At 37.3% G+C, this 25,369-nt stretch overlaps 3 protein-coding genes and 1 long non-coding RNA gene across 7 annotated transcripts in view; 2 read left to right on the top strand and 2 right to left on the bottom strand.

Annotated features, from left to right (window-relative positions):
• Positions 1 to 4,605, top strand: part of ube2b (ubiquitin-conjugating enzyme E2B (RAD6 homolog)) — a 10,481-nt gene extending 5,876 nt beyond the window's left edge. The window contains exons 2-6 of the mRNA XM_007577570.2: positions 48 to 128; positions 1,193 to 1,218; positions 2,664 to 2,753; positions 3,416 to 3,504; positions 4,169 to 4,605. Coding sequence (XP_007577632.1) covers positions 48 to 128; positions 1,193 to 1,218; positions 2,664 to 2,753; positions 3,416 to 3,504; positions 4,169 to 4,297 — 415 coding nt within the window. The 3' untranslated portion in view covers positions 4,298 to 4,605. The remainder of the gene's footprint in view (positions 1 to 47; positions 129 to 1,192; positions 1,219 to 2,663; positions 2,754 to 3,415; positions 3,505 to 4,168) is intronic.
• A 1,186-nt stretch (positions 4,606 to 5,791) lies between these two features.
• On the bottom strand, positions 5,792 to 14,561 carry LOC107833764 (uncharacterized). Its single transcript, XR_001659529.1, has 3 exons — positions 14,550 to 14,561; positions 10,277 to 10,279; positions 5,792 to 6,245 (listed from the first exon to the last, which is right to left on the bottom strand). It is a non-coding gene; the product is annotated as an uncharacterized LOC107833764 (long non-coding RNA).
• Positions 6,973 to 8,823, bottom strand: cdkn2aipnl (CDKN2A interacting protein N-terminal like). Its single transcript, XM_007577569.2, has 3 exons — positions 8,559 to 8,823; positions 7,578 to 7,683; positions 6,973 to 7,498 (listed from the first exon to the last, which is right to left on the bottom strand). The coding sequence occupies exons 1-3, from the start codon at positions 8,768 to 8,770 to the stop codon at positions 7,490 to 7,492; spliced, it is 327 nt and encodes a 108-aa protein (XP_007577631.1). The 5' UTR covers positions 8,771 to 8,823; the 3' UTR covers positions 6,973 to 7,489.
• A 574-nt stretch (positions 14,562 to 15,135) lies between the features above and the next one.
• jade2 (jade family PHD finger 2) overlaps positions 15,136 to 25,369 on the top strand; it is a 135,759-nt gene continuing 125,525 nt past the window's right edge. For 2 of the 4 annotated variants that reach the window (XM_016663794.1, XM_016663792.1), the window contains exon 1: positions 15,137 to 16,049. The gene's annotated coding sequence lies outside the window, so the exon portion shown is untranslated. Of the gene's footprint in view, positions 16,050 to 25,369 lie in introns of all 4 variants that reach the window. The other 2 variants (XM_016663793.1, XM_007577568.2) reach the window with 2 other exon arrangements.

Raw genomic sequence — 25,369 nt, 5'->3', positions numbered from 1 at the left:
CCTCATCGTTTGTTCCTCTCCTCCTCATCGTTTCTTCCTCTCCTCAGACTTCAGGAAGACCCTCCCACCGGTGTGAGCGGAGCGCCGTCTGAGAACAACATCATGCTGTGGAACGCTGTTATTTTTGGGTGAGTCATGTTCTAAATGCAGCTCCACCCAACCGTCTCCTCTCTGCCTCTGATGCTCACATCCTGCAGCCGCCTCTTTGCTTTAATAAAATATCAGATCTCTGTGCCAAACGCCTGGCTTCGTGTTATATGAACCAACGACACGGTTCAGCTTAGATCTGAGGTTTGGTTCACTTATTTTAGTTAAAACGTCTCGTTCAGGCCTAAGCCACACATAGCCGAATATCCACAGGAAATAATAATATCACTAAAAACTATTATTTATAAAACCTGAGTGAAGATGTGAGAAAACTTGTTAGCACTGCAGTTTCATAAATCCACAGCTGGCATTTAAGTTATTGATTTTTGAGAATGTGTTCTTGCTTTATCATGTCATTAATATAATATTATTGGAAAATGGTCTCAAAATAACAATATTATCGTTTATCGCGATAACTTCTGGGACAATTTATCGTCCAGTAAAATATAACAGCCTTCACATTCTTGCTTTGACATAATTCCATTCTCGATTTATTAACTTTATATTCTCTGGCTCAGGCTAATTGGTCTCTCTAAAGTTGTGTGCGCGTGCGTGTGTGCGTGCGTGCGTGTGTGTTGCCCTGTGACAGACTGGCGACCTGTCCAGGTGACCCCGCCTCTCTCCTGATATTCTAATACACTATTTAAAATTAGTTCATCTGTCCAGTTAAATGAACCTCCTGCCACCATCTTTAATTGCTAACAGGAAGTTGTTGTTTTGAAGCAATCTGATTGGCTGATGAAGGCTTTAGCTCTGCACTACACTGCCCCCTAGTGGTTTGGCATGTTAAAAGCAGCGCATTTGTGCAAATTTCTTTTATTTTTGTTTTATATTCAGCCTCAGTGTGATTTAATGCGACACGACGAAAACAAAGTATATAATTGGCTTAACATACCTAAATTAAATACCATAAGAAAACAACCTGACACAAACAAGTCTAATCTACTAATTCTCATTCTCTGCTATAGAAAGTGACGCTCTGCCTCAGGTTATCAGATTGGTGTTGAACTTATAAATCTAATCTTTCTCTCTCTGTCTGCTGCAGGCCTGTGGGGACGCCATTCGAAGATGGTAAGTTATACGTTTGGATTTATTGGGTTCATAAAGTGGTTTGTTTACCAAAACAGAATTTTATTGAAGTGGAGCCACATGTCTCCTTCAGCCGAACGCAGCCTGGAGCTGCGAACACAACTCTGCAAAAGTAACAGAGCTGGATATGGAAATACATGAGTAGTTCTGGAGCATTTTGATTGGAGAACAAGTAGGCTTCATAATTATTATCATTATAAGGAAAAATATGTGAGCTCTGCAGGAAACTACAGGAAGTAAATGTTTGTTTTTGGAAAAAACATGAATTGAAAATTAATGACATTATTTTTCCCTAAAGGAAATCCTTCTCTCGTTACTTCTCATCATTTCCATGTGGAAAAGTTTGGAGTAGAGCTTTGCTAACATGCAGCCTCTCTTCAGGTTTTGTTTTGAACTCCCATTCATCTTCTTACACCCTTGTCCCTTAGTGGGGTCAGGAGGTGCTGCTGCCTCCCCAGCTAATGTACTGGGTGGGAGGCGAGGACGCCCTGGACAGGACGCCCTGGACAGGACGCCCTGGACAGGACGCCCTGGACAGGACGCCCTGGACACAGAGACACACTGCCATGCACACACACTCTCACACCTAGAGAGAATTTGGAGAGACCAATCAACCTGACAGTCTGTGGACTGTGGGAGGAAGCCGGAGTACCCAGAGTGAACCCACCATGCACAGGGAGAACATGCTAACGCCATGCAGAAAGACCCCCGGCCGGGAATCGAACCCAGAACCTTCTTGCTGCAAGTTAACAGCTCTACCAACTGCACCACTGTGCAGCCCTGTTTTGAACTTTGTAATTTTTAATCACTGATGTTTCAGCTGCTTTCTGTGCTGTAAGCTGATTTTGTCAATTGTAGTTTCTCTGTGAATGTCTTTGTAAAAATGATGGAAAAATCCAGTTTGTCAGTTTGAGATGTTTAAAATGTGAAGTGCTAATGATGATTAAAATAAAAATAGGTTGAGATTTAAAAACGGTCGGCCGGTTGGCCGGTGCTCAGGTTGTTGGTCTTTAGCTTCATTACGTCTCTGGAACAGCAGCAGGTTTTTGTCTGTTCGGTACTTTGCTTCACATGATCCGTTTCTACGCTTTAGTTTATTCAAACTTTGCAAAAAATGTGAATAGACTTTATTGGCTACGAGGAAATGTGGATTCAGAATAATTCGCTGCGCTTTGGCACTGCTTATGAAATAAAAATGACAAATATTGTCTGATATTGAAGGATCTGGTCCTGCTTTTCTAGTTGACGTTTGTCAGCCTCTCCCTCCCTGCTCCTGTCTAATCCTGCACAATAAACAGATTTTGCTGCAGTAAGGGATACTTGTAGTCCCTTCATGGTTTCCTTTGCTGTCAGCAGCGTCTCCGTTTTTCACATCTGCATCTTTCTTGCAGACTAAAAGCTTCGTGTCTCCCTCTCTGCCTCTGCAGGAACATTTAAGCTGCTGATAGAGTTTTCAGAGGAGTATCCCAACAAGCCCCCCACGGTTCGGTTCGTCTCCAAAATGTTTCATCCAAATGGTGAGGGATGCTGCAGCAACAAACACATTCACCTTTTCTGATTATCTACACATTTAGAGCAGAAACAACTGTAAAATGCATCTTAAACACTGTTTTATGAACTTTTCCAGTTTGGTTCTTCCCTTCAAAGAAATCAGGATAACCATTTAATCACATAATAAATTAAAATTGGCTCCATTTCCACTCTGATGTTTGCTGAAGGGAAATTCTGTTTTTTCTGTTTATAATTAATTTTATTTATGGCTCAAGTTGTGTAATTTTTTAGTTGTTTATTTTGGATATTTAAAATGTTTTCCGGTTCGATTGGGTCGTGTCCTTTACAAAGTTGAAGTTTATTGGTCTTTTAGATGAACATTATCAATAAATTACTTTGATGGTCTCCACATTGTCATTTATCAACTTAATTTGCTTTGAAAGCTGCTCTTTTAGTTTATTTCTGAGTTTTAACTAGGTTTAGTTCAAATCCATTAAAGCTGAAATAATTTATCTCCTACATTTACAACCACGATATTTATATTATTAAAAAACTAAATATGAGATGATCAGCATAAAGGTTATATAATCATCCTGTATTTGCAAACTGCATGAGTTTTATTGTTCAACAACGTTTTTCACTTGGAAATGACCTGCTTAAATTTAAAATATTGTTTCCCGTTTTCCAGTTTACGCTGACGGCAGTATATGTTTAGACATTCTTCAGAATCGCTGGAGCCCGACGTACGACGTGTCGTCCATACTCACGTCCATCCAGGTCTGTCGGTTTACATTTCTGCAAACTAAACTTTAAACAATCCGTCTGAATACAAGAGAATCGGTAAATTACAACTGAAACACTGTAGATTCGTCACACAGCGATGCTTAAATATTTTATCAAATTAAATCAGTTTATACTTGTAAAATTACATCAGTGTGAGAAGATGTTAAATATTATTTAATCATAAGAAGTACTTTATTATATTTTAATAAGTGTCTCTGACTCCATACAGACATGTGGTGAATACTGACGTAGTTTTTCCTGCTGCTTCTGCACCTCTTTTTTTTTCCACTTTCTTTTAATATTCTGGGATTCTGGCTTTTATTAGCAATGACATTTTTGTGGCTGGCGCCTCCTAGTGGCAACCTGAACAATGATATTTCAATATTTAAATTTGAATAGCTCAGTAAGAATGTGTAGTTTTACATAAATAAATATATTGTCTGTCCATAAATTAAAAATATTATTGCTGTGAGATTTTTTAAGTGTTAAATTGACAGTAATAGAAATGCTTCTCAACACTAATGAATATTACTTCATTTACTTAAAAAACATTTTTTTCTTGAATGAAACTTTTTTTTTACTTGAATAAAAAAATCTTACTTGAATAAATAATTTTTAAAAATGTGTTGAATAAAATGAAAGTGTGTTTTGTGTGCAGTCGTTGCTTGATGAGCCGAACCCCAACAGCCCGGCCAACAGCCAGGCGGCGCAGCTCTACCAGGAAAACAAGAGGGAGTACGAGAAGCGGGTAACGGCCATCGTGGAGCAGAGCTGGGTGGACGGCTGAGCGTCTTCCTCTCCGTACCCATCGTCTTCATCACCCCTCCTCATCATCATCCCTCTTCTTCAGCCGCTCATCAAGAAACAACAGTAACTATCAAAACTCAAGTGCCACCCTGATAAGTAAAAAGGAAAACCAAATCTGAACAGACATCAAGTTGCTTACCGATGCATTGTAGGAAATCTGGGGTGTTGGGTTTCCATCTTGAATTGTGTTTCTTGTCTTTTTTATTGCATGGTGTGGGATAAGTTATTGCTAAGAAAACTTGTAATATATGTTTGGTTGGACTAAAAGCGGTTAATGCCCGAGTTTTACTTTTTTTTTTTTTTGTTTTGTTTTGTTTTTTTCTTCTGGTTTGAGAAGGAAACGCTAACGACCAAATCGGCACATTTTTAAAAGCTGTGGAAAAACCCAGGAAATGCCTTTCAGCGCTCATAAATATCACTGATCCTCAGTTCAACTAAACAAAGAACGGCCACCGCGCCGTTTCTGCTTTGGTTTGGATTCAGTTAGTTTGAGGCAGCAGCAGCAGGAGTGCAGGTGAATCACGAATCCCCGACTCGACACGACAGAGGTTTCTTATGAGAGAGGAAATAATGTTTTTACGTTTCATTTTGCATTGCTGTTTTCTAATTTTCTCCCTCCTTGTTTGTGTTGGCTGGGAAATAAATTCCCCTGAGTGTCCATTAAAAGCAGGTAAAATAGCATTATGGAGGCACTGCAAAAACACAAAATTTAGTTTTGGTTTACTTTCTAGTGCAAATATCAGTTTTGTCTTACTTCAGGTGTGCTAGCTTACCAGCAACTTTTCAGCATAAGAGATGGTTTGAAATAAATAATTCCTTATCAATGAAAAAGTTTCAGTTCCGTTGACAGTTTTTCACTTATAACAAAATATTTTACCCATGTTTATAAGTGAAATAATTTGGCATTGGAGCTAGAACTGGGTTGCTAGGTAATGGGCCGGGCCTGGCTAGGGTTGCTAGGTAACGGGCTGGGCCTGGCTAGGGTTGCTAGGTAACGGTGTGAAATAATCTGACAGTGGAAATATTACTTTTTAAATAAACTTTACTGGATTATTGACTTTAAACAAGCTCTTTTTTTTTGCTGAAAAGTTACTTATTAAATTTCTGTTTTAAGTGCACTAGGATATTTGTACTAAAACAAAACAACTTTAAAATGGAGTGTTTTTGCAGTGGGATGCTTCCACATCATGTTTTATAATAAATAAATGCAGATTGAAGGGAAGTCTGTCAGGTAGGAGGGAAGCTTTATTTTTGTTTTATTTTATAATTTCTCTCCCAAAACAAAACAATTTAAGTGTCCATGCTTCTGGTGGCTCTATTAAAACAACTTGACTGCGAATATTAAGGAAAAAATAAAATGGAAAATTAAGTGATGCTCTTCTTCTTTTATTTAATTTGAAAACAAGCTGCTGCACCTTCTCGCTGTTCAAACCTTCAGTGAAGATTTAAATGTTTTCTTTTTGGTGTCTGTACCTTTTTTATGTTTTTATTTTCTTTTTCTTGGAAAAACAAAATTCTCCTTAAGCAAACAGTCATGACTGAACCCGATCCGCCAACATGAAACGGAACCCCCCTTTCTTAAACAGAGATGCTCATATAGTGGCTTGTGACTTATTTCACCTAGTAAACAGAATATGCTATCAAATTTTGAGAAACAAATGTATACTTAAAATAATATGCTGTATAAACATAATAAAACACATTTTTCAGACTTTGACAGAAGTTTCTTTCTGACTTCTTTGGTACGTTCTGAAAACTAGATTATTTTTTTTAATGCAGCAAAACAATCTATTATCCTGATTTTAGTTGTTTTTCTGCCAGGTGAATATTTTTGACTCGGCAATATTGGTCATGTGACAAAGTTTGGGGTTAGGGTCTAAGTTGATTTCTTTCTACAAAACTGGCAAATTTAATGCCAAAAGTATTTTCTTTTTTTTAAGTTTTATCTGCTCAATGGTAAACTATTCTTATAAAACCTGTATACCATTAAAGATCCAAAAAAGAGCTTTGGATTTTTACCTTTTTAAAAGGAAATTTTAACAAAGTTTTTGAGTCAATTATTTTTCAAGATGGCTTATAATGGAGTTTGATAAGCAGGCCAGGATTTTTAAGATTTGATCAAGTTAATTATATACAAAAATTATCACCCAGAATTAAAAAAAATATTATTGGAAGTTGAGGCTTAAGATCCAAGAAAAACCCCTGAAAATTAAAAAGGGGTGTCCAAAGTGTGGCACTGTGGCTGTTTGTGGCACTGTGGCTGTTTGTGGCCCTAGATTTTGTTAATCTGAATTTTCTCAAGCAGTCTCAGTATTTTTGGCATTTTTTAGGTTCAGAGTAACTGAAACCGTTTTGGCTGCTGCAGCTCCCTGTGTAGCTGAAACACTTGTTACATTTTAAAGCCTTCAAATAAGACACAGAAAAAAGAAACTGTTGAAACAATGCCATAAATTAACACCAAATTATCAGTAAGTCATAAAACGGATAACGAGATTTAGCTTAATGTGTCAATGTAAAAACTTCTGCACACTTAAAGAAAAGCTGACTTTGCAAAAAGATTTGTTTTACATTTTAAATCTAAATTCTCAAACCTGCATGTTACTGATTTTAAATTACCCACTTTTTCTGATCTCTTTTTTTTAATTTTCTGCCTTAGTAATATCACCAATATTATTTGAAGTAAATCAGAGTTTAAAAACAAGATTCTTTATTCTGCTATAAAACACATTAAAACATGCAGTTTCACTGTAAATGTACATAATTATTCATAACTGAATGTAGTAAAATCTAGTGATCCATGATATATCATCAGTATCGGCCGATATTACTAATTTAACATATCGGTACGCTTGATAAATAAAATTAGGCTAATATGAACCAATATTTGTTCGTATTTGTTGTTTTCTTTCTAAAGGTGTCAAAACGGTAGAGAAATGTATGCAATATTGATTATCGGCTGTAACAACAGTATTAAATATCACAACAAATCTTCATATCAGTGCGTTTCTAGTAAAGTCGTTAAAAAGTTATGCAATGAGATGCTCCTATACCCTGAAAATACAGCCATTTCTTTACAAGATTTTAAAAAATATATTGTAAAACCATAAAAACTTGGTCCATGTTGGTAAACATTTCAGCGATTCCGGTTCTGACCCGACGGGTCCGGTTCCGGTCATCGGCCCTGTCAAGAGCAGAAACAAGTCGGTCAGGATTTCCTCCTACAGCGGGTTAAAAGTTGATGCGTTTCCAAGGCAACCGACCTGCTGACTTTTAATGATTTCATCTCTGGTCTTGAAAACGGGCGCGTCCTCCACCACGATGCCTTCGGCCATTTCCTTCACTTTCTCCAGCAGCGCCGCGCTGTAGCTGCAGTTCGCAAACAGACCGGGTCAGTCGCTACAGAACAGCAGTTTTTACTGACAGAGAAGAAGAGGCATTTTTATTTGGACTGTATCTTATGGATTAAAGAAGGTTCTGGCTTAAAAACTTAAAATATTTTTTTCATACCAGATCCGATTTTATTCGGTGTTTTTCTCCCGTTTTCTAAAAAATAAATTACAAATAACATAAATATTTTCAATAAGGGGCTTTTATTCCAATCATCCCTCCTTTGAGTTGTACAACGGAGAATCACGGACAAGCTTTTGTTTACGAGAATATAGTCATATTTGCAAAAAAGATGCAATTTTACCAGAACGTCTTAAAATAAAGTTTTAATGAGAAAAATGTTTTCTATAAAGATCTGATGTGAGCGAATCTTCTAAATACTCAGATGCTTCCATGATTGTTTCAAAGTCCTGCAAGTGATAATTTGATGCTGATGTGATAAAAGATGGAACATTTTCCTATACAGAAAACTTTGGTATACTCTGGATGGAAAAAAGAATATAAATGAATGTAAAGAAGGATGAAAGAAAAAAGAAATGTAGGTTGGAAGAATGGAAAGAAGAGATAGAATAGGAAACAAGTAAGAAATAAAAGGAGGGACACGGAGGGAAGGATATAATTAACCAAAGTGGACAAATAAGGAAAGGAGGAAACTAAACTAAAGAGGAGTACGGGAGAACTGTAATTGTCACAACATTTACACTTCCGGTGTAAATACTCCGATTATTTAAAACATCAGTTTTCATAATATAACTTTTAAACCTAGTTCTGCTAATTCCTAAAACATGAACTAATAAATATGTTGTGATTTATGGTTAATTTCGGCAAAAGGGGTTTGTGGTGCGTTCAAGTACCGGCAGCCCATGAAGACGTTGTTGGCCCACACCATGGACAGGGACAGCAGATGGTCCAGCCGATCCGTCTCAAAGTCGCTCATGTTCCGCAGGATGAACTCCCTCCGCGCCTCCCAGTGCTTGTCACTCTCCCAGTAACCCCGAAAGGTCTCCACCTGCTGGGCCGTGGCCCGGTTCTGCTGGATGAAATCTTGGACGTCGAGCGCAGACATCTTTCTCGTGTACGAAAACGCAACTTCCGGTGACGTATTTTCCCCAGCAGCGCCGCACTGTGGTGGTGGAGCGACATAGCAACTCACATGAAGCAAGGCCAGGTCAAATCGCTTCAAATTATTATGCGATTAACTCGCATTAAAATGTTTACAAATATACCCGTTTACTCTGAAACTAATCTATGGATAGTTTACTTTTAATTTTCAATTAAGAATATTCATTAAATTTACAAAGATAGTCTTTTTGCCTATTTTGTGCTTAATACAATGTATTAGGGCCATACTGAGGAACAAAGATTTAAAAATTGAATTATTAGGATTATCAGGATACTGTGAGAATGAATTTGCATGAGAATAACAAGAATAACATTACGAGAATAAAGTACAAATAATACGAGACTAAAATCATAATATTACAGGAATGTAGTTGTTACCAGAATAAAGTCTTAATATCATTACTTTTTTCTAGTAATACTACGACTTCATTCTCTTATGACTTTTTTCTCGTAATCCCTTCATTCTCATAATAACATGACTTTATTCTTGTAGTATTAGGACTTTATTTTCCTAATTTTATTTTTATTTATTTTCTTAGAAAGGTCCTACAGGTACGTTGTATGTTGTTGTATAAGGATCATTGATTGATAGTCTGATGTAGCAAACTGACTTTTGAATAAAGGGGTAAATTATATAATTTTATTTTCTTCCAACTACTTCTTTTCATTAAGAACTTGTTTTTATATCAACTTGTGACACATTCTTTTCAAACTGAAAATGAATGAAATAATAAATTCAAATAAAATATATGCCATTTTACTCATCTATTATATGTTATGTTGCATAATTTTCTAGGTCATGTGGAAGCTCAGTGAAACTACGCTAAATTTTTAGTTTAATTCAGTTTAATAGATGTTACATCTATTATCCAAATGTTGCCTATGAAACGAGCTACCTGTTGTTATCAACTATGGAAATAAATGTTTTAGATACTATTTGAAGGAAGCGCTGTAATATTTCCATTGAAATATTAAAAATAATCAATTTCAAAAGGTTATGCTACTGTGACCTATGTGGATCTGGTGGCTTCTCTTGGTGTGGTAATGAATGACAAGGGACTGCTCAGGCTGGCATCAGTTGTTTCTTTTATTCACCATCAGCGATCCTCATGGCTCTGAGGATTACCCATAATACAGTGAAAATTACAGTGATTGCATAGTGTTTTTTTTTTGTTTGTTTTTTTTACAGCAAAGGAACAACCAGTGAGTGTCCTTTTCAAAGAAAGTAAAGCAATTAATTAAAATGTTCTGAAAAATAAAATAAAATGCTGACATTTTATTTACTGGATGCCATTTTAAAACAATGCAAAAAACAAATTAACCATATCTTTATATAAAACTGTTTATATAAAACTCAGCCTTATGTTAACCATCTGCAAAATTAAACTAATCTATAGTGAATAAAATCAGTACCAGTGGAAAAAAAAAAAAACTTTTAATCAGGGAAAACAACCTTTGTTTCTGTTGTAGCCAATGTGAACAAGGAGCGTGCCCACAGTGTGCTAGCGTAATCACGTGCTTACGTAATGTAAGTAATGTCAAAGTTCAAGGAAAAAGCGGGCTAGGTTTGGTGCTAGTTAGCTAGCTGGAGTTCAGGAAAGCAAGGCTAATGCTATATTTTCCTACGTTTATTTGAAGAAAAATCGCAAAGAGAGACTGGTGGACTTCATATCCAAACAAAGTAAGAAAATATCTGTTTGTATTATACTATGTAATTACAAACGACCTAAATCGATGTTTTTGTCGTCCACTATATACTGATTTAACATGTCTTTGTACACCGACACTTAAAGCCCCCGATTGAACATTTATGTCTGATAAACTGTGTTATTTAGTGTTCTGTCTTTATGTTTCTGTGTGAATTTAGACATTTTCGTGTAAATAATTTACCTAAAGCCTTCTCACTGCTGGCCTCTTTAGGTCGAACAGGACTTAAGCAGCTGAATTGTCCTATAACGGGGTTCAGCTTTCAGCAGATGAAAGCTGAAAACTTTGAATGCCAGCTGGAAAAAACTGTGGCCAGAATCAGCGCAAAACCCGATCAGAGGCTTGACGAGATCCATCGCTCTGCCGCAGATCCAGCTGTGAGTCTCACAGGGCAGCTTGGAGGAGACGATTTAATGACATGACTCCAGATCACATTAAGGCCCGATTGATGAACAAGCACATCCGCTGACCTGAAAACAGGTTTTGTTCTTTGGTTTCAATGTAGAGTATGTATTTATGCTGTATAATAATTGTAAAAACTAAAGGTAACTACTTCGCTGATTTCACTAATCGCGGGTTATTTTCGGAACGCAACCCCTAAGAAAAACGAGGGATCACTGTATTACAAAACAGTAAATATCTTGTATTTATTTAGAAAAATGTAACCAACAGAAGGTAAAAATACTTTTCACAACACGGCTTCGCCAAACGGACATATTGTCACCTTTTAAAGTTTTTTTTTTTTTTTGCCAAAATATAATTTAGGAGAAAAACCCCACTTTTGGCCAAATATTACATACTAGGTAGGTGACGATAAAAAAAGTAGGTAATCAAACTGATGTTGATGAATGGGGTATGAGATGTTTTTGTCATTTATGTGTCTTTCATCTGTCAATTGGAGTCATTAATGCTGCCACAGAGTTTTTATGTATATTAAGGAAAAACAAAAACATGCAAATATGACCAAAGTTGGGTACATGTACATTCTAACTCTCGCTCTTTGGTTACCTAGCAACTCACTCGCTCTTTGGTTGCCTAGCAACAACTTTTTGAGTAACTTGCACAGCAGTTTCAGGTTTCACCACTGTGCCTCATAACTGCTTAAAAATAAAAAATACAGCAGAGAAAACTGGATAAAACAGGAAAGGTTGTGACATCAGTTTGCTTTATTTCAGATAATTAAAACAAAAAACTGATCAATAATTGATATTGACTGATATGAAATATCTTGATAGGTTTTTCAGTCACAGTAATATGAAAATAAAGTTGAAGTAGTGTGAGAATAATGTCTTAATATTATAAGAATAAAGTCATATTATGAGGAGAATGAAGTAGTAATTTTATGACAACTCCAACACAAAATATAACAAAAAAAACTATTCAAGCTTTTTCTTATTAAAATTACTTATTTTTTCTTTCTGGTAAAATTGTTTCTTTATTCTGGTAATATAATTACCATGTTCTTGTAATAAATAAAAAATTATCAGAGATGACTGAAATAAAATTTACTTTTTGAAGATATTTTCCGTAAATGTCATTTTTACTTAGAAAAACAGCAAGAACTAAAAAGTATTAAAATCTGATCTGGTATGAAAAGAATGTGATTTGACTTTACTCGTGAAATATGATTTTACGTCTCTGAGCCCTGGTCTCTGGATATCCACAAAGTTTTAAAAAAATGATGAAAGCACCTATAGGAACTGAGTGCTTCTTAAATTACCCCAGAAAAATGCGCCGGCAGGCACTTCTTTATGCAGCATGTTTTGGACCGCTTCCAAGTCATACAAGCCGCTGCTTTATTGAGAGAGCCGACCCATTAAGTTTATGACAATCGTTTCTCACCTTGAAATATCTCCTGATGCTGAAATAATCCTCTCTGGGCCGCCAGCGGTTTTCTGACCAGTCACCTGATGGACGCTGACTCAGGAGGAAATGGGGAAACACGTCCAGTCGGCCAAGAAAAACCCAGATGTGATCATTAAACGTTTGAAAATACAATACAAAAACACATTTCTTAAAAACGTCATTAAATTCTATAATCAGGTTTTTGCCCGAGGTTTTTCCATCTCTGTTGGACGATAAATTGTCCCAGAATTTAATGCAATAAACAATAAAATTGTTGTCTTGAAACCATTTTCAAATAATCAGAGGGTAAAATACCAAAAGAATGTACTAAAGTAAGAGTATCACTACTTCAACATATTGTTACTCAAGTCAAAGTAAAAATTAGCCATCCAAAAAAAATTTATACTCATAAAAGTTGCTCTAGTAAATGTAACTGAGTAAATGTAACTAGTTATTACCCAACTCTGCAAGTAATATAATGGCATCTATGAAATAATTATGTAAGAACACATTCTCAAAGATCAAAAAACTTTAAATTCTAACATTGAAACTGGAAAACATTTTAAATATCCAAAGTAAATAAACAAAAAACAGAACAAATAAAATGAATTCTCAGGTCTCTGTAAACAAAATTGTCCTTCAAAAAAAGTTTTACTTTAGACCAAAAGACTAAACTGAAAATTTTATCATCTGGTTTTTGGTAGAATGAGAAAAATGATCAATCATGCTTATGTAAATGATTGAGTTTGTTTTAATTTATCATGTTTCCATCTGGTGAAGAAGGAAGTTGCTCTCAGTGTCTTCAGAGGTTTTTGTGTCGTTTCCTTCAGTGGTTCTTGGTGCAGCGCCCCCACAGGCCAGGAGGGGAACAGGTTGCTCAAAGGGTTTGGTTGGTTTACATGACGGAGAATTACGGCCAGGCTAAGAAAATGAAAAACTTAAATAACAAGAATAAATTCATAAAATTACTAGATGTCATAATATTACAAAAATAAACTGTCATGAGAATAACGTTGACACAACACAAGAATAAAGTCAAAATATTATGACTTTATTCTCATGATTTTAATTTTTATTTCTTCTTATTATGGCCCTAATGCTCTGAGTGTTTCACATTCAGTACAGTGTTAAATCAAACTGCAACACCTGATCATTTAACAAATGTTGCAACTTTGGACCCTAAACGAACCGAACCAGTCCATAAGCAGTTCCAGGCCTGGAGAAGCACTCTTGGAACCGCTTATCCAGATAGATGAGATTCTGAAAGCTCCTTTCAGCTGCACCAGGTGTCAGACAGAGGAGAGACGCCGGGAGGAAGTGAAAAACTGCGTGTGCTGCTGTTTTGCTCAAAGTGAAATGAGGCGGTGAAGGACGTGAGGAGGGATTTCTCTGGCAGCCATTCAAATGAAGCAGCACCGTCCCACTCATTTGTTTTTCACCTTCTCCAGGACAAACTGGAGGCAGAAACAGCGTTCCATCAGGAAACACCCTGTGATCGTCTCCCTTATGCGTTCTGATGTAATTTCCTCTCTGATGTGATGCATGCATTGTTTATTGAAGTATCACACCATTGCAGATTTCTCTAGTTTCTAACATAAACCCGTTTCATGTTATTGTTTACATCTGGAAATTTCGCGCTTGCGCACAAACCTGGAGGGCAACAAGACGATTCTTTTCCATCTGTAGCAGAGCTGCTGCGGTAAAACTGTGACCTAAATGAAACCTGGAGATGAAGCTTTTATTAATTTAGTGCAGCAGAGCAAAGGAAAAATAACTAAAAACCACTTTTTTGCTCTCTGTGTCTGCTGCACGACACACAAGCTCGTTGCCATAGCAACTGGTTGACAACAACTCCACTAATGTATCAGGAGTCAACACCAAAAAACAGTGCTAACGATGATACATTAGCTAATTTAAACACCTTCTCTAATCGTCTGTCAGATTTGGTGTTTGGGTCGCCTTTTTAAAATTTTTAAACTGAACTGAATTACACCAAATTCTGCAACACATCTGCATGTTAAGGTTGTCATAGTCAAGCTAGCATAGCTGACCTACTTCCCTCTCCCTCGTTGTTTTTTATAATTCAAACTTTTTCCTTGTTATCAAATTGTTTAATGTTGACTATTAGCAGCAAAGCACTGCGTCCATTTTTCTTTAAGTATCAGACGTACATTTAAGATTTAGCATATCACATTGACAGTTTGACAGCTAACACCAATGCTAGCCATCGCTAGTGAGTAGCTGTTTTAGTTGCTGTATAATGTCTTAAACTATCACAAGATATTACTAATAACAGGAAAAAATGATAGATAATAGCGAATCAAAACTGTCTTTTAGTTTTTTGGGGTCTTTTTTGTATTTTTATCTCCAAATTGTGGGGCTGGAAGTTTGAAAACTGACCTTAAAAATGCTTGAAAAGTTCTTGAATTTTACTGTTTGAAAAATGAACGAACCTTGTTTTTAGCTGCATTCGCTGCAAATAAATACATTTTTATTTTATTTTGAAAAATTAAATTTAATTATTTTATATGGATTTTAAAATTTCTAATATTGCATTAAAAATTAAAGTGGTGAAATTAAAAAATGCAAGAAGTGGCAACCTTCTTTGTCCGATTAATCGTCAAAATAACGAATATTTAGATTCCTTCTGTCCAGTATTCAGAAATGCTTCATCAAACCGGCAGGTGAAGCTTCAATATCCATCCTGTCCTCACGGGGGCGCTGCAACCTCACATTTGTCAGAGTAGGAAGTACAGTTTTCTGTAACCGTGAATTGAAAGTACGCCATAAATATGGCGCCAAAATAGTTTTCAAGCAGATGATAAGATCGGATTTTTTCCTGCCTTCCTCTCTGTGTTGTTGTCGATCTTTTGATTATTTTTAAAAATCTTTTCTCTGCTGTTTGCAGCTCCAGACTCGCCTTTGCATATATTTTTTGCAGCGCGGTGTTGCAGGCATTCACCGGCCGGAGGAGCGACTGGAGACGAGCTCAAATCTGGGTTTTATTTCTCAACCAGCACCGTTGCCTTACTGGCGTGCGGTGTTTTTTCTGACTCATCCTGTGGAAATATATCCCCGTTTTTTATTTTTTTTGGTTCAGCCACCCTCCTTTCTCTGCTTCCCCAGCTTCCTTCTCCTCCTCCCGCTGGCTCCGAAGGAGGAAAACAGCCGGATAGGGACTCCTCCACGTTTCGGCTGCTATTTTTATTTAGATTTTTTATTTTTTTAAATTTTATTTTATTTTTATTTTTTTTGCAAAATGCGACATGCTTTCCATGTTGCGCGCATCTCGGAGCCTGGCACGCCGGCGGTAGCGCTGCGTTTGGTTTCCTACTGACTGCTCGCCACTTTTCTCTCCGGGTTTGTGTTCAGGAGTGGGATTTTACACATTTTGGATTCGGACTCCTGTCTTTGACGCGCTGTCAACACGCAGTGCAAAGGGGAGGGGAGGCCGGGAGAAGAGGGACAGTCCTGTCACCCTGCGTGGTTTAAGTGTCCGGTGTGTGTGTGTGTGCGCGCGTGTGTGTGCGTGTGTGTGTGTGTATGGGGGGATGTTTAGCAGCACCAACCCTCTGCTGGTAAACTACATGTGCCTGCTCCAGATGATCTCCTAAATCTGATCTAATCCAGGACTGAGGACGTCTGTGAATCCAAAGCTGACTCCTACCAAGGTACGGAAAGCATTTATTTATTCACGCCTTTAAAATGGATGCGAGCTGCGTTCAGGGCTCCCGTGTTGCGTTCAGGACCTCTGAAGTCCACTCCGCTGCGCTCTGGCAGCGCTAGGCCGGCGGCTGTGTGCGCACTTGGCAGGTTTTGGAAGCGGAAATGCATTTTATCTGAGGCTTTGCGGGAAAATGAAACGAGGAATCCAGCAGGCAGGTAAACTTGACCGCTGCTGGAGAATGTTCCAGTTGGTTTTATTTTACAGTCGCTGCAGCGCGGAATGTGCGTTTTAAACAAGCCACTCATGTCTAGACTCATGCACGCATGATGAAAGTTGCGTGGAGAGAACCAGCAGGAGGAGGAGGAGGAGGAAGCAGCTGAACGTTTTGCAGCAGCAGAGGGATGTGCATGCTCTTTTTATTTCATTCCTGGGGGAAATCTAGCAAATATTCAGCAGAGAACGGCGATGTGTGGCGCTTAGGGAGGCTGAGCACGCAAGCTCACGCATGCACACATCAAGAAATTAGAGCAACTCATCTCCTCTTCCTCCATCAGCCTCCTCCTCCTCCTCCTGCTGCTGCTGCTGCTGCGTGCTGTGCAGCTACGGTTGGCTCAGGGAGAGGGGGGAGTGGCTGTTGTTTACCTCCAGTCAGAGCTGGATCTGTGTGTGTGTCTGCATCAAACAACCACAAACCCCCTTGTACTTGACATCTGCCGTCTTAAAATCCTTGAAAATTATTGAAATTAATTTTTTCAAGGTTTGGAAAGTGCTTGATTTCTGTTGTGTATAAGAGGAAGTATATTTAATACTTTTTTTTTTTTACTTAATACGTTGTAAAATATGCATTTTTTATTTTATATGACTCAAAGTAAAGCAATAATCAAATTAAAACTGACCAAACTTCTCTTGCTCTGGGTTAGTCAATTACTATCCGAATTAAATATCTTTACTATTTTGTTTTATCTTAGTTCACCTGGTAGAATGTAATATACCATCACAAGATGGAGGCAAATTGAAACAGTCTTTTTTGTCTTAGCTGTCTAATATTTGTATTTTATTTGTGGTGCTGGAAAAGTTTGAAAACATATTTTGAAAATGTTTGAACTTCATTTAGCGGTGCACCGATTCCAGTTTTTAGGCCGATCTCCGATTACTGACCTTTAAAAAGCCTGACCTGTTTTGGCCGATACCAGTTTTTTTTGTCTGAAATGTTGCTAAACATATGAAGAAAGTCGCTGCGTTATCACCTCCAGGATTAGGTTGTAACTAGTTACATTTACCCAATTAGATTTACTTGAGTAACTTTTATGAAAAAAAAATTGCTTAAAAATTTACTTTTTTTTACTGTATTGTACTTTTTGCTTTTACTTGAGTGATTTTATTATAAAGTATTTTTACTCTTACTTGAGTAAAACTCTGGATTTTCTTCCCACTTAATGAAAAACAAACATGTTTTAGCTACAAATCCACCAGACTGAGACTCACCTGCAGTTTCTATTAAGGTTTCTGAAGTTTTTTAGTGAAAAAAATGATTTTAAAACATTTTATTTTGCTTGATTTGTTATTTTTTGTTACTTGTTACTAAGGAGCAAAATTATTGTCATTTTGGTTTCTAAATAGCAAAATTTCCACTTTACTTTATATTTTGGTCCATCTGATGATGACATTTTTAAATATTAAATGATATTTTGATCAGTTACTCCGTACCTAATTTTTAACTTTTGTACTTTTGAGTAATTTCTTGGATGTGTACTTTTTACTAGAGTAAAACCACATTAAAGTATTTCCACTTTTACTGGAGTATTGTTTTGAATACTCTCCCCTCTGACTGGTCACCTGCTCATCAGTTCTCACCTGGAGGCAAAGCTGGAATCATCCTGGAGTTGTTAAATTCTCCTAAATGTGGCAGCAGAACCTCTTCATGCAGCTCACACACATCACTGTCATAGAAAGACATCTTCTACACACACACACACACACAGACTCCTCTCTGAAGTCAGCTGCAGTGTGTGTCTCTCCTCCTGCTGGGTATCAAACTGACTTGGTGTTTGGGATTCGTTTGTATCTCCGTCTTTGTGGCTCTAGTTTCTCTTCCTTTCTGCCTGTTTCTACTTTGCGTCCGCCACCGTGCCAACCAGCCGTCCGTATCCCAAACAGCCGTAGGGTGACGCTCATCGTCCAACTTCCTGTGAAAGCCTCTTTAGCCCGACATGTGCAGGTGTAGCATCGTGTGTTTCCCATGCCTTTAATCGCTGAGCTCTGATTGGTTGGAGAAGGGGGTAAGGACCCCCACGTGATGCACTGCGGCTACGCTAACAGGAGGAGGAGGGATGGTGCTCATGAATGGAGGTCTGACGTCATGTAGCCTGAATCCCCCTCTGACACACACACACACACACACACACACACGTATGTATGTATTGACATGGATTTAGACGGCTGCAGGCGGATTCAGAAATGTGTGTCATGTGAGACGGGAACCAATGAAACGCAGGGATTTGGTGTGTGTTGCTGTATCTCTGAGGATGTTATCTACTACAGGCTTTTTTTATTGGAGTGTGTGGATGTTGTTACTGACTAAAACTGCAGTTTGTAAATGTGTAAAAAATAAATATGTTTATTTTTTACACATTTGTTAAAACTGTCTCCATGTTGTGATAGTTTTTTATGAGACAAATCTGTGAAAAGATCAATGTCTTCCACTTCCTTCCTGAGCTGCTGTGTCTGACTGAAGAAATGCACCAAGAACAACCAAATAGAGCCAGGAGGCGGGGCTTAGCGCTGACAGTCATTCTCATGTACTTGCTGCTAAATGTGCTAATGGTGGATAAACAACTTACTGTTACAGGAAAACAGTTTAATTGCTGTCATCTGTGACTATGCTAACTAGCTTTAGCATTTTCAACATGCTGCAGTATAGAGATTAATAGGCCTGTTGGAATTAGCAATAAATGAATAAATTGCATGATAAATTAAAAGGAGCTCATTAATTTCCATGATTTTTTATTTTTCTCTTTCTGGATGATAAAAGTTTTCAGTTTGGTGTTTTGGTCTCCTCTAAACCTGTTTTGAAGGATAATTTGGCTTCATAATTAATTTGATCTGATTCTGTTGTTTTATTTATTTTCGATATTTAAAATGTCTTCCAGTTCCAGTGTTAAATGTTCATTAAAATTTACAATTTATCTGAATTTAAATCTTTGAATTTAAAATGAAACCCAAACGACCATTTCTTTGTTCTTCAGTTATAATGAACCATAATAACATGTCATTATTTCTATAAGGGCTACACACCATGAAGCTGATGCTAAAATTGGTCCAGATACATAAAAAATGTTTCTAGTTCTTCAAAAAATATTTATAAATATTGATAGCAGGCCTGTCATGTAACACATTTTGCTGGACGATAAATTGTCCCAGACGTTATTGTAATATAATATTGTTCATTCTTAAAGATCAATAAACTTTAAATTCTAATGATCATCTAACACTGGAACTGGAAGACATTTTAAATATCCAGAATAAAAAAACAAAACAACAAAAAAACAACAGAATCCCTGGAAGTCAGACCAAAACACCAGACTGAAGACTTTCATCATCCAGGGTTTGGTAGAAAGAAAAAAATGGAAATTATTGAGCTTGTTTTAATTTATAATGTGATTTATTGATTTGTTGCTTAGTTGGTAAAGACCTGCTTAAAACATGATTTTATTTTTATTCTTTATACAGAGTTACAACTTAAAAAGCAAAAATATCCTCTGATCATTTGCTGTTTTTTAGATTAACAAGCTACAAACCAACCAGGAAGAGTTTAGGAGGGAAAAAGCACAATGCACAGCACAATGCTGTATGATTAATACAACACCCTCCTGACAAACACTTTATCAGCAAAAAATAAAAGAAAAATGTCTTATGACTTTTGCACAGAGCAACACAGAGCTGGATGTTTGTATTTAATTATAGTAACTGGACGGTGCAGTGAATGCTGAGGCCAAGTGTTCGTTGATGACCCTGCTGAGCCCTGAAGCCTCATTAGCCTGTGTTAGCCTGTGTTAGCTTGTGTTAGCTAACACAGGCTAACACACGGAAACACACGTGTGTTAGCGTGTGTTTCTGTTTCGGTGTGTGTTGGTGTTCATGTTAACTCCCTGTTCAGTGGGCGGGCGCCGATCTCAGGCTTCACATGTAGAGGGGGCGTCTTCATTTAAACCCCTTTTCCTTTAATTTGATCCCTTTCTGCGTCAGTGAGGCTGATCCATGGTTTTTAGTTTCATCACATCATTAAAGAATGTCTCACTTTGTTTCTGAATGTTTTTTAGAAGGATGCAAAACAGTTTTAGTTTTGTTTTATTTATTGGTAAGATTTTGTGTTTTTGCAGTGCATCATAGCATTTACTGTTTTGTAGGGATTCTTAATAGACTGCTATTAGCTAACCTGCTATCGCTGTGGTAGCTAAATCACAGCGATGGCAGATTAGTTAATTTAAAACTGGTGCTCCACTGATAATCTGTTGGCGTGTTGGTCGCCTTATTTCATTGATTTTTTTATTCAACTGAATCACACCGAATTGTGCAGCACATCTACATTTGAAGGTCGTCAAAGTCAAGCTAGCAAAACTGACCTACTTCCCTCTCCCTCGCAATTTTTTTTAGATTCAAACTTTTCCTGACCGTGTTATCAGTCAGGAAAACTGACCTCTTTGTTTTGTCGGTGTTGGCAATTAGCAGCAAAGCTCTGCGTGGCTTTCTCTTTAATGAACCAGGCGTACATTAAAGATTTAGCCGTTATGTCGATAACTTGACAACTGAAACCAATGCTAGTTATCGTTAGCGATCAGCTTTATTGCGCTCATGTCGTCACGTTGCAACGTGTTTGTAGATGTTACAGATGTCTGTACTATGAGCCAAATATCAGCATAAAGTGGTGATAAATTTTGCCCATCATTTTGATGCAGCCACTGCTTTTCAAAACGGAAAGTAAATGGACTCTGCTTTAAAATTAGATGGGACTTATTCTGATTGATCACATTTTCTTTAAATACGGATTAATGTTTTAACTGCTTTTCTGATGTACGAATTTGTCTGACAGGATTTATATTTATAACAACCAGCCTTCTCCTAGTGTTCATAACTGGTACTGCAGGTGAAAACATCTTGTTTTTCTTCTCAGTTTGTTTGTCATGATGCATTCAGAGCTTTTTATCTGTGGTAAACACAGTGCTGCCTCTGAGTCATGGTGTCTCCTCATGCATAAAGATAAAAATAAAACCCGTGTGCCGGAACTATTAACATTTTATTACACACTTTAGTACTTCCCCCCGTTTCCTTCCTGATGTTCAGGTCTTTCTATATTTGTCTCTGCTTGCTATCACCAACATTTATAATCAGATATTAAAGTCTGAGGATGTAAACACATTGATGGCAGATGCTTCCTGAACTCAGACGGGATTCGCTTTAGGAATATGGATGTTTGACGAGAAGCAGCAAAATGTCCAACCTTTCTTTGCTGCTTTCAACACTCACTGCTACCTTTTTTATTAATGTTTTTCTGATTTACTTTGCTTAGATGCAAAACATTGCACAGGTAATAAATGAGACTATCATTGAAAATAAATTCAAAAAGTGAAACTCAAACAAAAGGAAAATCAAGGAATCAAATGAAAACAATTGGCATATTCTGCAGTTTTTTAACTATTTAAAACAAATTAAATCCTAATGAAATACAAATAAACAAATAATAAAATTTTAAAGTATGTAAACATTCTAGTGTCTGAAATCCAACAACATAGTGTTCCTTTAGTGTGCACTTGATTAATTATCCCAGAATTTATTGCGATAACAATATTGGTGTTTCCATCTAATATAATGATAATGACATAATAATAATGCAAGAATCCAATAAACTGGAAGACATTTTAAATATCCAAGATGAATAAACAAAACAAGAAATAATATAAATTATAAAGCCTCTGCAAACAAAATTATTCTTCCAAAAAAGGTTTAGTTGAGACCAAAAACCAGACTGAAGAGAGAAATGATAAATCTTGCAAATGGAAACTATTGATTTAATTTACCACATGATTAAGTGATTTATAGTGACGGCCTGTTTGTGCCAACTGCTCCAGTTCAAACCTTTTGTCTTCACCGAGTTAGAGAGGAATCCATGAAGCGTCTCACTCACTCACTCACTCACTCACTCACTCACTCACTCACTCACTCACTCACTCACTCACTCACTCACTCACTCACTCCCTTTCTTCCTGCCTCCCTAGGTCCCTGCTCCCTGAGGCCCATACGGGTTGATGGGAATGGTGGCGCTGATATCAGCATCACAGAGTGACTCATGGCTCTTCTTCCAGTTAGTCACGAGACAGCGGTGTGTGTGTGTGTGTGTGTGTGCGTTTGTTTGTAATACCTTGTGGGGACGATTTTCCTGACATATACTACGTTGTGGGGACCAATCGCTCCTTGTGGGGACCGGAGCCTGGTCCCCACAAGGGGAAACCCTGTTTTTGGGTCAGGGGTCAGAGTTAGGGCTAAGGTATGAATTGAGTTTTGGTTGGTTAGGGTTAGGTATGTGATGGTTAGGGTTAGGAAAAGGGTAAAGGTCAGGTTTAGGCTGTAGAAATGAATGGAAGTCAATGGGAAGTCCCCACAAAGATAGCAACACAAACGTGTGTGTGTGTGTGTGTTTGAAAGGGAGATCATGTGTGAAGCTTTAAAGCTGGAATGTTATGGATCTTTGGGTTTTGACTGGACCAGTTGGTTATGATTGTTAGAAAATTGATTTGTGTTTGTCGGAGCTTCATTTGTCTCCAACAGGGGTGTCCAAAGTGCGGCCCGGGGGCCATTTGTGGCCCTTTTTGTGGACTGATTTTTGTCCACTGCACCAACTGCAATTAAAAATGATAAAAAAATTTATAACTTAGCTTTAAGAAAAGGTAAAAAACCATGTCAACCAACCAAGTCAACTTTTATTCTTCATTAAATTTGGCTAAATATAGCAAGCATTTTGAAACTAAGTGATCCAAATCCTGTTTTCTCTACTGAAATAAATTTATTCAATCAAGCCCAAAAGAAACTGAAAACTAGATGCTTTTCTTTAATATAGCTAACGTGCAAAATGTGCTTCATTGTACCAAGGCTGCAATTGTGGACAAAAAAGCAGTGAAATTTCTACCAAAAAACTCTTTTGAAGAATTTTGAAACTTTCCACAATTTCCAAAAGTTAAAAGTTTTTGACTTCTGAAACTCAAAAATTTCCAAGTTTTTCTAGAAAATTTCTGAGGTTATTCACTAAATTTTTTTGGATGAAAATTCAACCCGCCTTTTTGCAGCGCCCCAATACACCGTTGTTAAAACCGTTTCCCAGTTTTTTAATATCCCTTTCCAAAAGAAAAAAACTGTGCTATTTTAATGTGGTTAGATTTTTTTCCTTGCGACTACGTTTGAGTCAACAATTTTTGCCCACATGAAAAAACGTTGCTAGCGTTAGCGGCTGCTGGGCTAGTTACTGTCCACACCTGTAGCTTATATCAATGGAGAAATCCTCCAAACACTAAAATCTGGCACTACTTCAGTTTTGTTTCCATTTGGTGAAGAAAGGAGATGTGCTCAGCGTCGTCTTCACAGGTTTTTGTGTTGTTTTCTTTAGCAGTTGTTGGGGCAGCGCCCCCACAGGCGAGGAGAGGAACAGGTTTTTTAATTAGTGCAACGAGAAAATGAACCGCAGCAGCTGAAAATGTAAAAGATGTTGAAGTTTTTGGCCCCAAATCAAACTGCGTCTTCCGGACTATCAGGTTTTGTGTCTGAAGGGTTGATTTGTGTTTTACTGAGCTCAGGGAGTGAAGTGTGACTGGTGGAGGCGTCTTCGTCGATTGAAGTGGAAGTACATCTGTTCTGTCAAACACGTGTGACTTGGATAAAAGTAAATAAAAAAAACATCTGAGGCTTCATGTGCTGACAGGCGGCGACTATCCGCTGCGCAGCCACGCGAGCGGAGCTGTGAAGCAGATTGTGTACAAACAGCAGCGCCTCTAATGCTCACCAGTTCGTAATTACTTTTACAAAACTGAAGGAAAATAAGCACAGATGACAAGCAGGGGCCACTGGGGTTAGTGCAGCGCCAGAGTAACAGGTTATTGTCGTCCACCGATGCTAAAGATAAACATTTTTTAATGATTTCAACTGAAAACAAACAAATTCATCATTGCATGAAATGTAAAATCATCCTTACTCTTTGGTGAAGAGCCTTTGATTGGAGTTTAAGATTTTCATTTGGTGGATTTGAGTTTTGTGTTTCTAGAACAGAACCACTACTTGCAGGTCAATCACAAGTCTTCTTCGGTTCGTCTCTTGGCGGCCATCTTAGCCAGTTTCCGTCTTCTTGTCTTTTGCAGTTTTCTTTTGCTTTGCAGTTCTGCTGATGTTTGATATTTTTCCAGTTACTATCTTACTTGAGTAATGTTTTGAACAGCTACTTTTTACTTTTACTTTAGTAAAAATATGTTGAAGTATTTATACTCTTCTGTTTGAAGTGCTGTGGGCTTCTTCTTGTATCCTTTTCCTGACTGATACCTTTTCATCTTTTAGTCTTTAGTAACATCTCTAACTATAGCTGCAGCTAAATGATGCCAGTAGGTGAATGTCAGTGATATCTGAATGGAGAAGCCTGATTTATTTCAGGTTAATAATCTTATACAAGCAGATTATTGGAGCTTTTAAATATTTTACATTTTTCCCTCTAATAGTCGAGTTTGTTTGAAATGGTTTGTATTATAAACCATGAAATTCAAATGTATCAACAACAATCTGCAATAATAACAATATTCAGCTGGACATTTTAAACAGCCAGATGGTTTGGATTTTAGTTTAGCTGATTTTCATATTTCACAAAAAAAACTCAAAAATCTCTCCAACAATTTTTCATTTTGTTTCCTTTGAGTTGAATTGTTACATAATCTACAAAACAGTGTGGAGCTGTTTCTCAGTTGTCAGTGTGTTGAATAGTTTCGGCCTGTTTTCTTTCATTCATTCATTCATTCATTCATTCATTCATTCATTCATTCATCCATTCATTTATTCATTCGTTCATTCATTCACAGAAATGTGAGCTTTTATATTTAGAAGTGAGTGGGCTGCACACCCACTGATGACGATGCTTGATGTGACTCAAATGTGCTTTTTGGTTTTTGTTCCTGTTGGCAACCATGTTGGAGTGTGTGTGTGTGTGTGTGTGTGTGTGTGTGTGTGTGTCTCTGTGTGTGTGTGTGTGTGTGTGTGTTTCTGTGTGTGTGTGTGAGTGTTTCTGTGTGTGTGTGTGAG

Source organism: Poecilia formosa, unplaced genomic scaffold, assembly GCF_000485575.1.
Source record: "Poecilia formosa unplaced genomic scaffold, Poecilia_formosa-5.1.2 Scaffold446, whole genome shotgun sequence".
NCBI lineage: Eukaryota > Metazoa > Chordata > Actinopteri > Cyprinodontiformes > Poeciliidae > Poecilia > Poecilia formosa.
Note: the sequence above shows the minus strand (reverse complement) of the source record. Positions and strands in the feature narration are given on the sequence as shown.

What these genes read in the sequence shown, in the direction of transcription:
- cdkn2aipnl (XM_007577569.2), bottom strand. Translation starts at nt 8,770, where the DNA reads ATGTCTGCGCTCGACGTCCAAGATTTCATCCAGCAGAACCGGGCCACG. An exon ending in AACGTCTTCATGGGCTGCCG is followed by an intron (nt 7,684 to 8,558) that starts GTACTTGAACGC and finishes TGCGAACTGCAG; the next exon opens with CTACAGCGCGGCGCTGCTGG.